Source organism: Telopea speciosissima, chromosome 7 (genome assembly GCF_018873765.1).
Source record: "Telopea speciosissima isolate NSW1024214 ecotype Mountain lineage chromosome 7, Tspe_v1, whole genome shotgun sequence".
Classification (NCBI taxonomy): domain Eukaryota; kingdom Viridiplantae; phylum Streptophyta; class Magnoliopsida; order Proteales; family Proteaceae; genus Telopea; species Telopea speciosissima.
The window spans coordinates 10286606-10299735 of NC_057922.1; the positions used below are offsets into that span (position 1 = coordinate 10286606).

Here is a 13130-nt window from a genome sequence, read left to right on the forward strand (position 1 = left end):
CGTTCATCTGAGAGTTTGATTGCTGGTGAATTTGACCTCCACATACTTCTAAACTCACCAGATTACTTAAAAAAAACATCCTTTTTTCCTCTTCAGTCTCATGATTGGACACACTTAGAGTCCTGAGGTCAGGGTTCCGGAGCCGGTGAGATTTGCTGATCTCTGTATCTCAGATTCTCTGTGTTTGCAGCTATGCATCTTCTTCTTCATTTTTCCACACCTGTTATCTCTGTGTTGAAACCGTTTTCAAGCATCTATGCTCCCTTAAGTTCTATTTCAGAAATCCCAAGAGACGCCTGCTCGACTGAATTCTGAGATATCCGATGTTTTCACTCGCCTTCTACCTTGCTCCAGCTCGAACAACCAATTTTGCACTATATTGGTAATCATTTATCTTTTTTCATATGTATATAAGTTTGAGGATTGCTTTTGTTTTCTTCCCTTTTTCTTTTATATACGCCGACTTGTGCTGGTATTATAATGCTCCATCCTCTCCCCCCGTCCCCACCCCCCCCCCCCCCCAAAAAAAAAAAAAAAAGTCCAAATTTATGTTAAAGTGTGGTTGTTCACAAATTTTTCATAAGTTGCTTATATTCATACTTCTTATATTTTTATTTTCTGTTTTTGCTTGGGAATGCAGTTTGTCATTTGTTTTCCTGTGTTGTATTTTGCATTCGATGTAATTAATATTGAACGTGATTGGCTAATGCTTCCGGGATTCAAGATTTTTGTGGTAGAAACCAGAATGGTGGTTAAGAATTCCTCAGTTTTCCAATCGTAAGTTAATCATTTTCATGTTATGGTAGGTTCCAAAATTATTTTGTGTTAGCTGAAAAAGGTTATCTTGTTTATCCTTCTTTAAATTATGAGAAAAATGTGACTTTCCTTTTAATTGAATGATGTATGACTAGGGTTCCCACAACAAGATGAACCACTTAGAATGCAATTGATGATGGTATTTCGGGGCAAATAAAGAAGGTGATATAGACGATGATGTTTCACAGAGAATTAAAATAGGATGGATGAAGTGGAGAGGTGCGTCCGGAGTGTTTTGTGATTGACGTATCCCTAAAAACTTAAAGGAAAATTTTAGGACAATCATACAACCGGGTATGATGTATGGTGCGGAATGCTGGGCAGTTAGGAAGCATCATATAGATTAACTCACTATAACTAATATAATGATGTTGAGATAGATGTGTGGCAAATTAGAAACGATAAAGTAAGGAATGATCAAATTAGAGCTGATTGGGGAGTAGCTCCGATACATAATAAGCTATGAGAAAGTCGTTTGAGGTGGCATGGCCATATTTAATGGAGGTCTTTAGATGCTCCATACGAAGGAGTGATTTGATTCAGATTGAAGGAGCTAAAAGAGCCAGTGGCAGATCTAAAATGGCTCTAGGAGAAGTGGTGAGGAAAGACATACATAGCTTAGGTCTTGTATCAAATATGACCTCGAATAGAGTTAATTGGAGGGTAAGGATCCATGTAGTCGACCCCATTTAGTTGGGAAAAGGCTGAGTTGTTGTTGTTGTATAATATCTGCTCTTTAGTTCACACAACTTGGTTCTTATAGAAAAAATAAGGTTAGGTTTTATTGGGTTGATGGCGTGAAAATGTTTAGGGTTTATAGAGATTAGTATGATTTAAGAACTGTAGAGGGGTTGTATTGTGAAATAACAGAAAATCAATGAGTATGGGAGAACCCACCCAATCTCTAGGCCTTAAAGGGTTTGGATTAGAGATGATTGGGGTCTGTATGAGCAGGTTCTAGGTGAGGTTTGGAGGTTATTTACTGGAGAACAAGATTGTGGGAAAAGAGGCTGATAGTTGGTATGCGAATGTGCAGCAACAAGTGATACAACTAGAAAGTAAAGTCAAAAGCGAAAGATGATAACTCAGGGATAACTAGCAGATCTACGAAATCTTAAGTCTCTAATAGGTTTTAGTACTAGCACTGGAAACTCAAGACACCCATACAGGAGCAGTGAAGAAGCGCAATATTTTCGCTTAAATTCATGGAAAACAAGAAGCTTAAAAGAAAATTTTGGTCTAGAAACATGGGGAAAAGAAATGGTGGGTTGTGCTTCACTAGGAGTTGGTGATGGGCACTGAGCTGAGTCATTGATTCCCTTCTCCCAGAATAAATGGGCAGACATTAGGTAGTAATGGTACATGTCTTGCATGGAAATATATTTTTGGTCCAAGTATAGAGATCTAAATTGATGTGGAAAACTGCTTTGGAAAATGGAAAATGGAAAATGGAAATGGACTAACTCTTACTTTTCTTTGTTATTGAATTGTAGGATTCGGTTTGACTGGCAGTAGATCGGTTGACCTCAATCTTGATTTCATAGGTACAGGTACATTGCTGTTTTACATTTTTTGTTTTTTTATTTATATAATTATTTTTTAAAAATTAATTGCTACTGCTATGGGAATGATGATGATAGTTTTGGGTTTTATATTTTAAAGGAAGGGATGTTAAATCCATTGGTGTCCATCGGCAGCTTCATGGCAGTCAATAAATTGTATGTTGTAGTTATCATGGAGAAAAACTATATTAGTCCATATGGTATGAAAGCCGATCAATGGGTTTTGGTTGATGAAGGCACCTTGTGAATGGTTTTTAGTTTATCCTTCCATAGCTATTACTGTGTCTGTGGGTGGATGGAATGAATGTGGTTGAATTTTGTGATTGTGTTGTTCTTTTCCTTTTCCCTTTAAATATAAAGTTGGAATAACAGTTCTTAGTTTAGGCCCATTTTGCCCCTATGGTATGTTAATTCCTGAATTGCAGGGCCATATCTTCTGTATTTTTTTGTCTAGTCTTTTTATTTTTCGGGGATGAGAACTATGGAAGTCATATTCTGAGGCTCACATCCATTTCCCCCCCCCTCTTTATGAAAAACCTTGGAAAGCCCAAGGTTTCAGGCCTAAATAGCTGTACTTCTTTTTCTTTTTTGGAGTATGGTGATGAATGTGGGGTTTGGCATCTGGTTTAGGGAGGACATGTATTATGTCCATGGATGATATGACCCAATGATTACAGGTTGATGGTTGTCAATGGGGGTGGATTTTGGATGGGATTTGGTCTATTTGTGAAAGATATGGTCGTCCAATGGTTTGATTGTTGTCCATGGACGTATGTGGTGAATGGTTTGTGGTCATGTGGTGTTTATGAGGCAGTATGTTTTTGACTTGTTCATATCATTCTTTCTTTTATTGACAATGACAGAATATGGCTGACCAGATGGTAACACTAATGTGTCATTGGGAGGGGAGGATAACAACCGGATCACAGGGCCCAGATTATGAAGGTGGTAGACTAAAGGGTATTAGAGTCAACAATAGAACTACTCATTTGGAGTTGTTAGGTAAGATGTATGAGATAACTGGCTATGGCCAGAGGCAATTTCTTATTAAGATGATTTGCAGGTTTCCAGTGTCCAGAGGATACATAGCCTATGAGATAGATGACAATGACTCTACTGAGATTATGCTTGAATTGGGTCGAAAACAGACTTTTGTTGGGGTGGAGTTGTACTTGGAAAAATACCCTTTACACATCGACAATGAAAGGAATAATCCCCTGTCCACTAGTATTCCCTCAAAGGATACTAAAAAGTACAGTCTATCATCACTTGGCAATGCTGATAACTGGGGATCTCCATTACTCGGTGGTTTAAGGGCTGGAACAGGAGGCTGTCTTGGATCTGGAGTAGGACTGGTTCAGTGTTCTTCCCAACAGTATGGTATGGAGGCAAGTGATGATGCCTTTGATTGTCTTACAGTAGGATATGGCGAGGAGGGAGATGAATGGTCCCAAGCCCATGTTGTGAATATGGATGAGGAGTTGACAGTGAATTGTGATTGGGAGACGGAGAAAAATACCTTAGTGTCAGGAGCAATTGTCCATGCCCATGTTGCAAATGAGGAGGGAGATCAGGGTTCCCATGTCCATGTTGCAAATGGGGAGAGAGATGAGGATTCCCGTGCACATGTTTCTGATGTGGATGAGGGGGCGGCAGCAGATTGTGAATGGGAAATGAATGAATCTGAAGGAAATACCTTAGTGTCAAAAGCGATTCTCCATGCTGCAAATGAAGATGGAGATGAGAGGGCCCATGTCCATGTTGCAGATGTAGATGAGGAGTTGCCAGTTGATTGTGAACAGGAAGTCAATGAGACTGGAGGAAATGCCTCGGTGTCAGAAGCAATTGCCCATGCCCAGGTTGCAAATGAGGACAAGGAGGTGGGGCATGCCTATCATGTACATGAGGACGTAGATGAGGAGGTGGTGATGGATTGTGAACAGGAAGTGAATGAGACTGAAGGAAATGCCTTACTGTCAGAAGCAATTGCCCATGCTCAGGTTGGGAATGAGGATGAAGAGGTTCCCCATGGACATCTTGCGAATGAGTATGTGCAGGTGGATGTGGATCCTGTAGGGGAGAGACATGAGATTGAGAGGAATGGCTCATTATCAGTAGTAGTTTCTTCCAATAACTTTGCTGATGTTGAACAGGGACCTGCCAATGAGTTCACAAACAATGACTGGGTGAATGATGCTGTAGCTAGTAACCATGTACCAGGATTTCCAGTTGTTCTAGAGAACGTAGAAGCCGGTCTACATGTAGGCCAAATCTTTCAAACGAAGCAACAGTTACAGCACATTATGAAAGAGTATGCTATTAAGGCACATCGGGAGTACATTGTTCTGGAGTCAACTCCATCATTGTTGGCCTTGAAGTGTAAGAATGAGGGATGTCCATGGAGACTTCGTGCACCATTGAAGAAGAGTGTTGGGTGTTTTATGATTACGAAATATGCAGGGCCCCATACTTGTGTCAACCCAAGCACTGACCAAGACCATGCACAGTTAGATGCAGAATTTATTTGCAGTAAAATATTGGGGATGGTCAAAGAGCACGTGTCAATCACACCAGCAGCAATCATGGAGCATATGCAGCAGACTTATGATTACAGTATTTCATATATGAAAGCATGGACTGCTAAACAAAAGGCACTTGAGAAGATATTTGGTGATTGCAAAGAATCTTATGTAGTGGCAGATTTAGAGTTTCCTACTGGGACATCCTTCTCTGATGAAGTGGTTCCAGCACTAGAAGCTTCAGTTGATCCACTTCAGCCATTTGATGCCACTGAGGGAATGTTACAGCTTACACAACTCACTGAAGATGAGCATGATGCAGCTATTGAACCTCCTTGCCAGGAAAAGAGGAAGGCTGCCAAGAGAAAGAGGTAGCATCATTAAATGTCAAGTATGACAGTTATTGTACGATTGAGTGAGAGAGCTTCAGGTATGATTCAGAACTGACATATGATCAAAGCTGATATACACCCTTGGGATATTGTCCTCACGATGATGTACCGTTGACTCTTCTAAAATATAAAGCAGTTTTTTTTTTTTTTTGTCACCATTCTTCATTATTTTGATACATCATGTATTCAAGTCTTCAGCTAACAACTACACATTAATTCACTATCTAGCTTCCATTTTATTGATATTGTTCGTTCTGGTTCATGAATTTTGGAGTATAATTAAAAGAGTTATTGGTGGGCACTATGTTGCTATTGGCACGGGTCCCAGTACAGCTTAACTCAGGTCAACTAAGCCTTATCCCAGTTAAATAGGGTCGGCTACGGGTATCTTCTTTTGCCCTTTAATTTTCTTCAGGGCCATTCTTCTTGTCAGCCCCAATCCATACGTGCCTCTGTTGATCCGAATACAGCTTAGTTGGTGTATTGCTTCTTGAGGGTTTAGGTCTTGAATCTAAATTGCAAAACTTACTTTGTGGATGATTTTTGGCCACAGGTAGGTTATACAATTAAAGTTGCATTAGAAGATGTGAGGACGAGGAGTGGAAACTGTTAGTTTAAAGAGGAGAAGGTTGAAGCTTTTCACCTAGATTGGTTACTATAATGATTTTTTGTGAAACCTTTAATGCCATTTTAGTGATCAATCTAGGTGAAAAGATTCTATAGTTGAAATCCGCCGTGAAGAGAAGCTTGCACAAACGGTCTGCATATCTGCCGGTTTAAAAATTCTTCTTCCTCCTCATTATTGTTGTTGTTGTTGAACCTTTCGGTAAGTATAAGATTTTTTTAAAGGGTAAAGATTATATAGAAGATATGAGAAAATCAGCAGGCAGGAACACAAGTTCTGCCAGTTTTTCTGTACTAAATTTTTTACATTGAGACACCCAGAAAAATAATAAGATCCTTCTCCCTTTTAGCAATTCTTTATTGCTGGCTACATTCATTTTCAAATACCCTTATATTCCACAAGTGTTTTAGTTTATCTGCTCTTTAGTTGACCAACCCACTTCAGCTCATTCAACTATTTTTTCCTTCACTACTTTGCACTTTATGAGTGAACAATTTATAGTGATTACACAATAAGGAAAATCTGTTCAAAGGAAGAATCATACACTGGAAGGACTAAGGAACCCCTTTAACCCAGATAGCCTTCGATGGGAATTCAGAAAAAAAGTCTCCATCTAAGGCTTTGAATTAGAACTTGATTGAAAGTATTCTATTACTTCCCAAAGTCCCCACATTTTCTTGTCCTCAACACCATGAAGACCTGTGTATTGTGTAAAATATTTACCAAGTTTATAAGTGATGTGATTTTCCAGTTGTTCAGGCATTGCAATGGATTGAATGGAGTATGCCAACCGATAATGAGGAAGCTAGATTTCATGTGGTCAGCCAAACGAGTCTGCCTTTTGACAGAAAAATTAAATATATTTGGTAATTCCTCAAGAAGTGGATGAACCAAATACCAATTCTCTCTCTAGAATTTGTTTACTCCCCCAGCTTTGTATTTCATCTTTTCTTTCTGCTTCTTGATGCTCTTCCAATTTCCAATACTATGTGTGTCAATGTCAAGATCACTATCCCAAGTATCTGCCATTCTGTACTTTGCCACAATGACCTGCTTACAAATGCTATCAGGTTCTTTTTCTGCTTCTAAGGTTCAATCTTCCCATGCTTTGTGGCTTACATACGTCCAATTCACCAAATGGAAGTTGGAATCGTCCTCATGATCATTCCAGAGGAAGTCCTAAAAATTTTCTCCAATCTTTATAGTCACCGAGGCAGGAATTGCAAAGTAGAAATAGTGGCTAAATAAGTTTTGACTGAAACCTTTTTTTTCCACCTTTGGACAGGTAACTACCTCTCCAGATAGGTCACCAGAACCTTTCTATTTTTAAAAAACTGGGTTTCTTGGTTGATCCAGTATTCCAGCCTATAAGAAAGAAGCCTTTCTTATTTTGAGATTATGGGTTTGAACAGGTTATGAAACATCTGTTCAACTTCAACTTAGAGGTGACAATTATTTATACTTAACCCACCAACTTGCCTAAAATTTGAGATTATGGGGTGGCCATTCCTAAGTCAATTTGAACAAGAATTGGGTACTTTCTGACCAATTATGGGTGAGCCCACCATTTGGCTAGTACCAGAATTCTGGCTGTTCATGGAGTGGGTATTTCAAGACCGTCCATTGCTCAATCAACCTTGCGTCACCTTTGCTAAAGTTCCATGTTGTGGAGGATGAGTGAAGCCAAGATATTTATCTGATCTTCCACCAAAGGTGGTTCAAGTTGTCTGTTTCCACCTCACAGAAGTTGAACCCCTTATCCATGATTTAAAAAATCCTTGGTATACAATCCAATGAAAGAAAGAGATAATGAGGGACGAAAAGTTGTTTTAAGCTTTTGTGTGCTATTTATGATGAGTGCTGCTATATAGGATTATTTATTGAGAATAGTAACATGAAGGGTGGTTTATAATTTTTCAGGGGATTTTGGTTTAGTCGTATGAGACAGATTGTGATCTTCTGTTTTTTTGGGTCAATTAGTGGTTAGTAATAATCTGAATTTTCAATTTAGTTTCAAGTTTCTGCTCTTTTTGTATGTTAAGTCTATATAAGAACTAAGAAGGGCCTAGGACATGGGAGGGTATCATAGTTGGTGGAATTACTTTGAGAATTGATTAGAATGGACTTTGTGTTTTTCTTCATTGATGCAGCTGCAGTAATTGTTGTTTTCTTCTATTTGGATCATTCTGTTACTGGTCTCTTCAGGAAATGCACCACGCTGTGTTAGTTTCATCCTTTTGCATCTCCATCTGTGGATGTTTCTGAGTTATTTGTAGAATTCATTTTTTCTTTGTTATTCCTTGTTATAATCTACCAATTTCAGCAGCTATGAAAAGTTTTGGAAGTTCCACGCGCTTGGGGTGGAATTGGACCCTGAATCTGTTGTCTGCTCTCAACACGTAGCTAGATAGGATCATTTGGGTCCAAAGTTTGTGGTTGAAGCCTCTGAAAGATGTCATATGCTTAAATTTCAGACATGAAGTCTTTGTTTGGTCTACTTTCTATTCAGCTAAATTTTATTGGGCAGTCCTGTGACAGGATTTATATAAACTTTTTTTTGGTTATTCAAAAGGATTTGTACATCTCAACTGCTAATCTTCTTCTGAACATAATTTCCTAGGACATAACTTCGATAGAATTCCTCATTCCCAGTCACAAAACTTTTTAGTAACTTAAGTACATGTTAACTTATGATAGATAAGTCGGAATACCGATTTGATTGATATGGGTCCAAAATGCCACAACACTCCAATGATAATGAAGCTTTGAAATCAAGAGGAAACAGAGTTTCCAGTATAAATCAATTTAACATTTAACTGTTTGAAAGGCTTCAGTATGAAAAGGAATCACATAATGAAGCTTTGAAATCAAGAGGAAACAGAGTTTCCAGTATAAATCAATTTAACATTTAACTGTTTGAAAGGCTTCAGTATGAAAAGGAATCACATAATGAAGCTTTGAAATCAAGAGGAAACAGAGTTTCCTGTATAAATCAATTTAACATTTAACTGTTTGAAAGGCTTCAGTATGAAAAGGAATCACATGCAATTTTGCAGCACTAAAATAGACGTGAAGACTTTGACCCAAAAAAACAAAAAAACTTGAAGACAAATAAATGCAGCTTTCATGTATGAATCATGAATGATGCATGACCCTTGGAGTTATGGCTCCCAGACATGACTTCCCTTTTGGCCAAAGTTGATTGTGACTTGGAGTATGATATATTATTTATGACAAAGTTACTCGTATTCATGCCTTCAGTTGATAAAGAGTCATGACTTGGAGTTTGAGTTTGTCTACCAATACCCTAGAGGAGTGCAGGGTATAAATTGTTAGGTATAAGCAGTAGTGACTTTGGTATCACGACTCTATGATGGGTGCATGTACGTCTACATATATGCACAAGATACACACAGACACAGCATGTCACTTACGATGCAGCAATGAGACTTACAAAGGTTGGTTTCTAAATAGTTTAGATCTAAGCCTTTTAAATTATATTCTTCTTTGCAATATTTAAAATAAAAAAAGATCTATAGACAGTTTTTTTTTTCTTTCATTTATCATGTATGCCACTGTTCTGTACCTACAAAAATTTTATTTTATGAAAAATTGCCGGATATGGCACCCTGAATGGAATGTGGGACGTATCTACCATGCCATACCTTGGGTGGAACTGGTAAAGCACAGAAAGCCTGGTGTTACCCTATCTCTCTTAAAGTTCTGTTATTCCTCCATTTTTCCCCCTAAAAGGGCCTATATGTGGGCTGCTAAAAGTACTAGGAAAGAGTAAATTGCATGGTGGGCAGCGTGGTTGAAGTGGGGCCTGAAATTTACATGTGGCGAATATATAGGGTCTTCTATCTATCAGTTGTCTTGAAATTTTACGTGTGGCTGCGGTTGTGTTTTTGCTTCTGTGTGGAAGCTTCCTATTCATTAGTGATTGTGAACTTCCATTGGGCCTAAGGTCTTTTGTTTGATTTTATTCTTGTTAATTTTCTTTATTAGTACTACTGTTATTTATGTAATGCTTGAGTATCACCTCTCCTCATTGTATTTATTTAATATGTTTTCTTCCTACTGTCAACTTCTACCCCTAACAATACTTAATGGATTACTACTGTCATGGGGATCTTGTTTGTCTTGTCAAGTGGGTAATTTGATTTAATCAAAGTCCCCAACATTCAGTAGACCTTGAGACACAATATGCCTTTTGTAGTTTGTCTTGTCAAGTAAATATTTGATCTGATTAATGTACCCCAACAGAAGTAGAGCCTGAAGAAACAATAGTCCATTTGTACTATGGCACAAGGTTTTCATTTGGAGCCCTTTTGTAGTGTTTTCACTTGAAGCTTCGTTAACTTTTACATGTTCCGACTTCTAAATGGGTATTTTCTCCCAAAAAAAAAATGTAGTCAGTAAAATTAGAAGGATCTAAATAAATAGATGTGGATCTTGAAAAGAGGGTCAAATTAAAAAGCGTCCCAGTGCACGAGGCTCCTGCTACTGCAGGCTCTGGGAGGTGTAAATGTATGCAGCCTTACCCCCTGCTTCACAGGAGAGGGTGAAATTATATGTTAGAAACTCTATATATAGATATCATAGTTAGTACTAGGATAGCTCATCCCTCTTGATCCTTTTTTTTTTTTGGGTTATATTTATTTTCCGATTGTTTCCCTTGTGATGGGGTGATTGTAGTCATTTTCTTTAAATCTAGTTGAATGCGTGGGTTTTCTATTAACAATAAAAGGGAAGCATGGCTGTTATTCCCCCCCTCCCCCCCTCTCTATTATATGGTGTTGTAGTAAAGGTTGTGGTGCAATTCTTAGACATATGAAATTGTTCCTTAGTACTTTGAAGATGTCTGAATTCAGTTTCAGCTACATTTGCATTTGCAGAGGAACTCAGTTCCAGACCGGGGTAGTAGATGTAAGAAGCATGTCATTTATCCTCCATTGCTTGTCTATTATCAGTACCAATGATCTGTCATTTTGGCTTCTCTAAGTCTGTAACACCTGTTTTGCATGCATTGCATGATCAGTGTACAACTGTGTTTTCCAACAGATGGTGTGTTTGAGTGATCAGTGATCTGCATGTTGATATGAAGTTTAAAGTCTGTGCACCTGTCATGGTTGCTGTTTTAAACGAGGAAGAAAGGGAGATGAGTTGCAGGCCTGGACCAGAGGGAGAAGTGAGCGACGAAGATATGTTGGGCTATATTCGGCACAACTGAGCTCGATGACAGAATGTTTGAGAAGGATGACTGTCGCACTGGAGCGAATCACTAAGGGCATGCTTCATCGATCTATATGCCTTGTTGAAAGCAGTAAAGGAGTTTCCGGAGATCCCAGATGGCTTGATCTATGTTGATTTTGAGTTCCTTGCTGCGAGTAGCTCTGCCGACACCTATCGCATCAGGGATTCAAAAAATTGGTAGGTCTACAGGGCTGAAGCATGATGGGACTCCGCAGCAGCCCGTTACTATTTTAGGAGCAGCTGTGTTATGGCATACTGACCATTTAGGACCTTTCCCTGATTTAGGTTGTGCATGGATTGTTAAATGTTCTGAACATGTTATCATAGTTACAGATGGATGCTTACAGTCTCATGAGCCTGATGGTATAAAATACATGAAAATCATTCATATATCAATGTTATGTATTTTAATTAAGCATCAACCTTCACTCTTTAGATGGTAGTCCCCATTGTGGTTTTTATGATTCCACATGTTACTATCAAATTGGAGATATTTTTTTCAATTAAGTTTCCATTCAATGAATTACTGGAAAAGCATTGATCTAATCAGTCAGAATTGGATGAAATCTGCCGTAACCCTAGATTTTGGAAGGGGATCGGCAGGAATCAGGATTAGTCTCGACCAATCCGATTGTTGAATCCATAATGGATACCTTTAGGCCTATCTGTCCACAAATTTTAACTTCATCTAATCTACCATGTGACTGATATTTGTATCGATCGAAAAACTGTCTAAACCTTCTCGACAAGAAAAACTTCGTTCTTTTAAAGTTATTTTGCTAATAATGAACTATAGCGATGATCCTTCCTCCCTCTTATAGTCATCATGATTATTCTTGTGTTGGATAGCTCCCATAGAACCAAGGATGGGGCTTTGATTATGCTTTATTCCATCCTTACAGTTCAATGCTTTTCCCCTACAAGACTACAATGACCTAAAGGATACTACTTTAACCAATTAATCATCTCTTCAATAGATAATACAGGATTGATGAAACAATAAGGACCGAGTTTCCCTTACCCACGGATCCCATTCACTGCAGGGTGGGAAAGGGTATCGGGAGGGTAATTTGGAACATACTAACACTTTAGGAGAGGTTTGTGAATCTTAGGATGGTAGGTGAACAATCCTCTATGGGCGGAGGGCAACTTTGTCCTAAAAAAAAAGAAGTAAAAAATAAAAACATTGTGGAATGAATGATTGGGTTAGGTGAGATCTGCTCTCCTCCAGCTGTGGTGGGAGCTGGAGGGTCCAGCCCAACCAAAAAAGGGGGGTATGGTCATTTCATAGGGGGTCCACCTGGGTCCCACATGTGAAATGACCAAACCCCCCCTTTGTTTCGTGGATTGAGCTCCTTTCCAGGAAGCCTAGCACGCCGAGGGACATTCAACCGTTGGGCTGTGCCGCACACATCCCTGGGCATGCACCGAGATGTGTGTGGCACAGCCCAACCCTTGGATGCCTCCTGGGCACTCCCTAGATGCTGAGCTTCCTGGAGAGGAGCCGGATACTTATTTTGTTGGGCTGGACCCTCAACTCCCGTCACGGCTGGAGGAGAGCCAAATTGGAGTTAGGTGAAGAATCAAATATAGGAAGATGGACAGTATATTTAGGTGGGTGGCATATCCTGAGGAAATAATTTTAAACAAGTAAGAAGAAAAAAAATAAAATATGATGCTAACATTAGATTTTGGATGCTGATCTAAAGGGACCGAGTGAGACTCAAGACTCACTTTTTAAGTGGTTATGACTTATGACTAAATCATATGGTAATATGGCTATTTGTTAATGTGGCGTCACAATCCTTAACGTCACGTAGGGTTTTAAAACACGAAATCGGGAATGGAATTGGTCATTAGCGATCCGATCCAGATCAGCTCGGAATCAGCTTGAATCGGTGCTTAAGAACCCTAGAATTGATCCTCCAATCTAAAAACAAGGAATTTTTAGGATTTTTGG

At 38.9% G+C, this 13130-nt stretch overlaps 1 protein-coding gene across 2 annotated transcripts; it reads left to right on the forward strand.

Moving 5' to 3' along the window:
* The first annotated feature begins 230 nt into the window (after nucleotides 1-230).
* Nucleotides 231-5528, forward strand: LOC122669991. 2 transcript variants are annotated; one of them, XM_043866920.1, is made up of 3 exons: nucleotides 231-382; nucleotides 3242-4156; nucleotides 4193-5528. In XM_043866920.1, exons 2-3 carry the CDS (start codon nucleotides 3245-3247, stop codon nucleotides 5270-5272), a joined length of 1992 nt encoding a protein of 663 aa, XP_043722855.1. In that variant the 5' UTR covers nucleotides 231-382; nucleotides 3242-3244; the 3' UTR covers nucleotides 5273-5528. The 2 variants fall into 2 exon arrangements, with proteins under 2 accessions (XP_043722855.1, XP_043722854.1); XM_043866919.1 differs by having other exon boundaries at nucleotides 3242-5528.
* The last annotated feature ends 7602 nt before the right edge of the window (nucleotides 5529-13130 follow it).

Coding starts and splice junctions, on each gene's coding strand:
- LOC122669991 (XM_043866919.1), top strand. CDS start 3,245: ATGGCTGACCAGATGGTAACACTAATGTGTCATTGGGAGGGGAGGATA.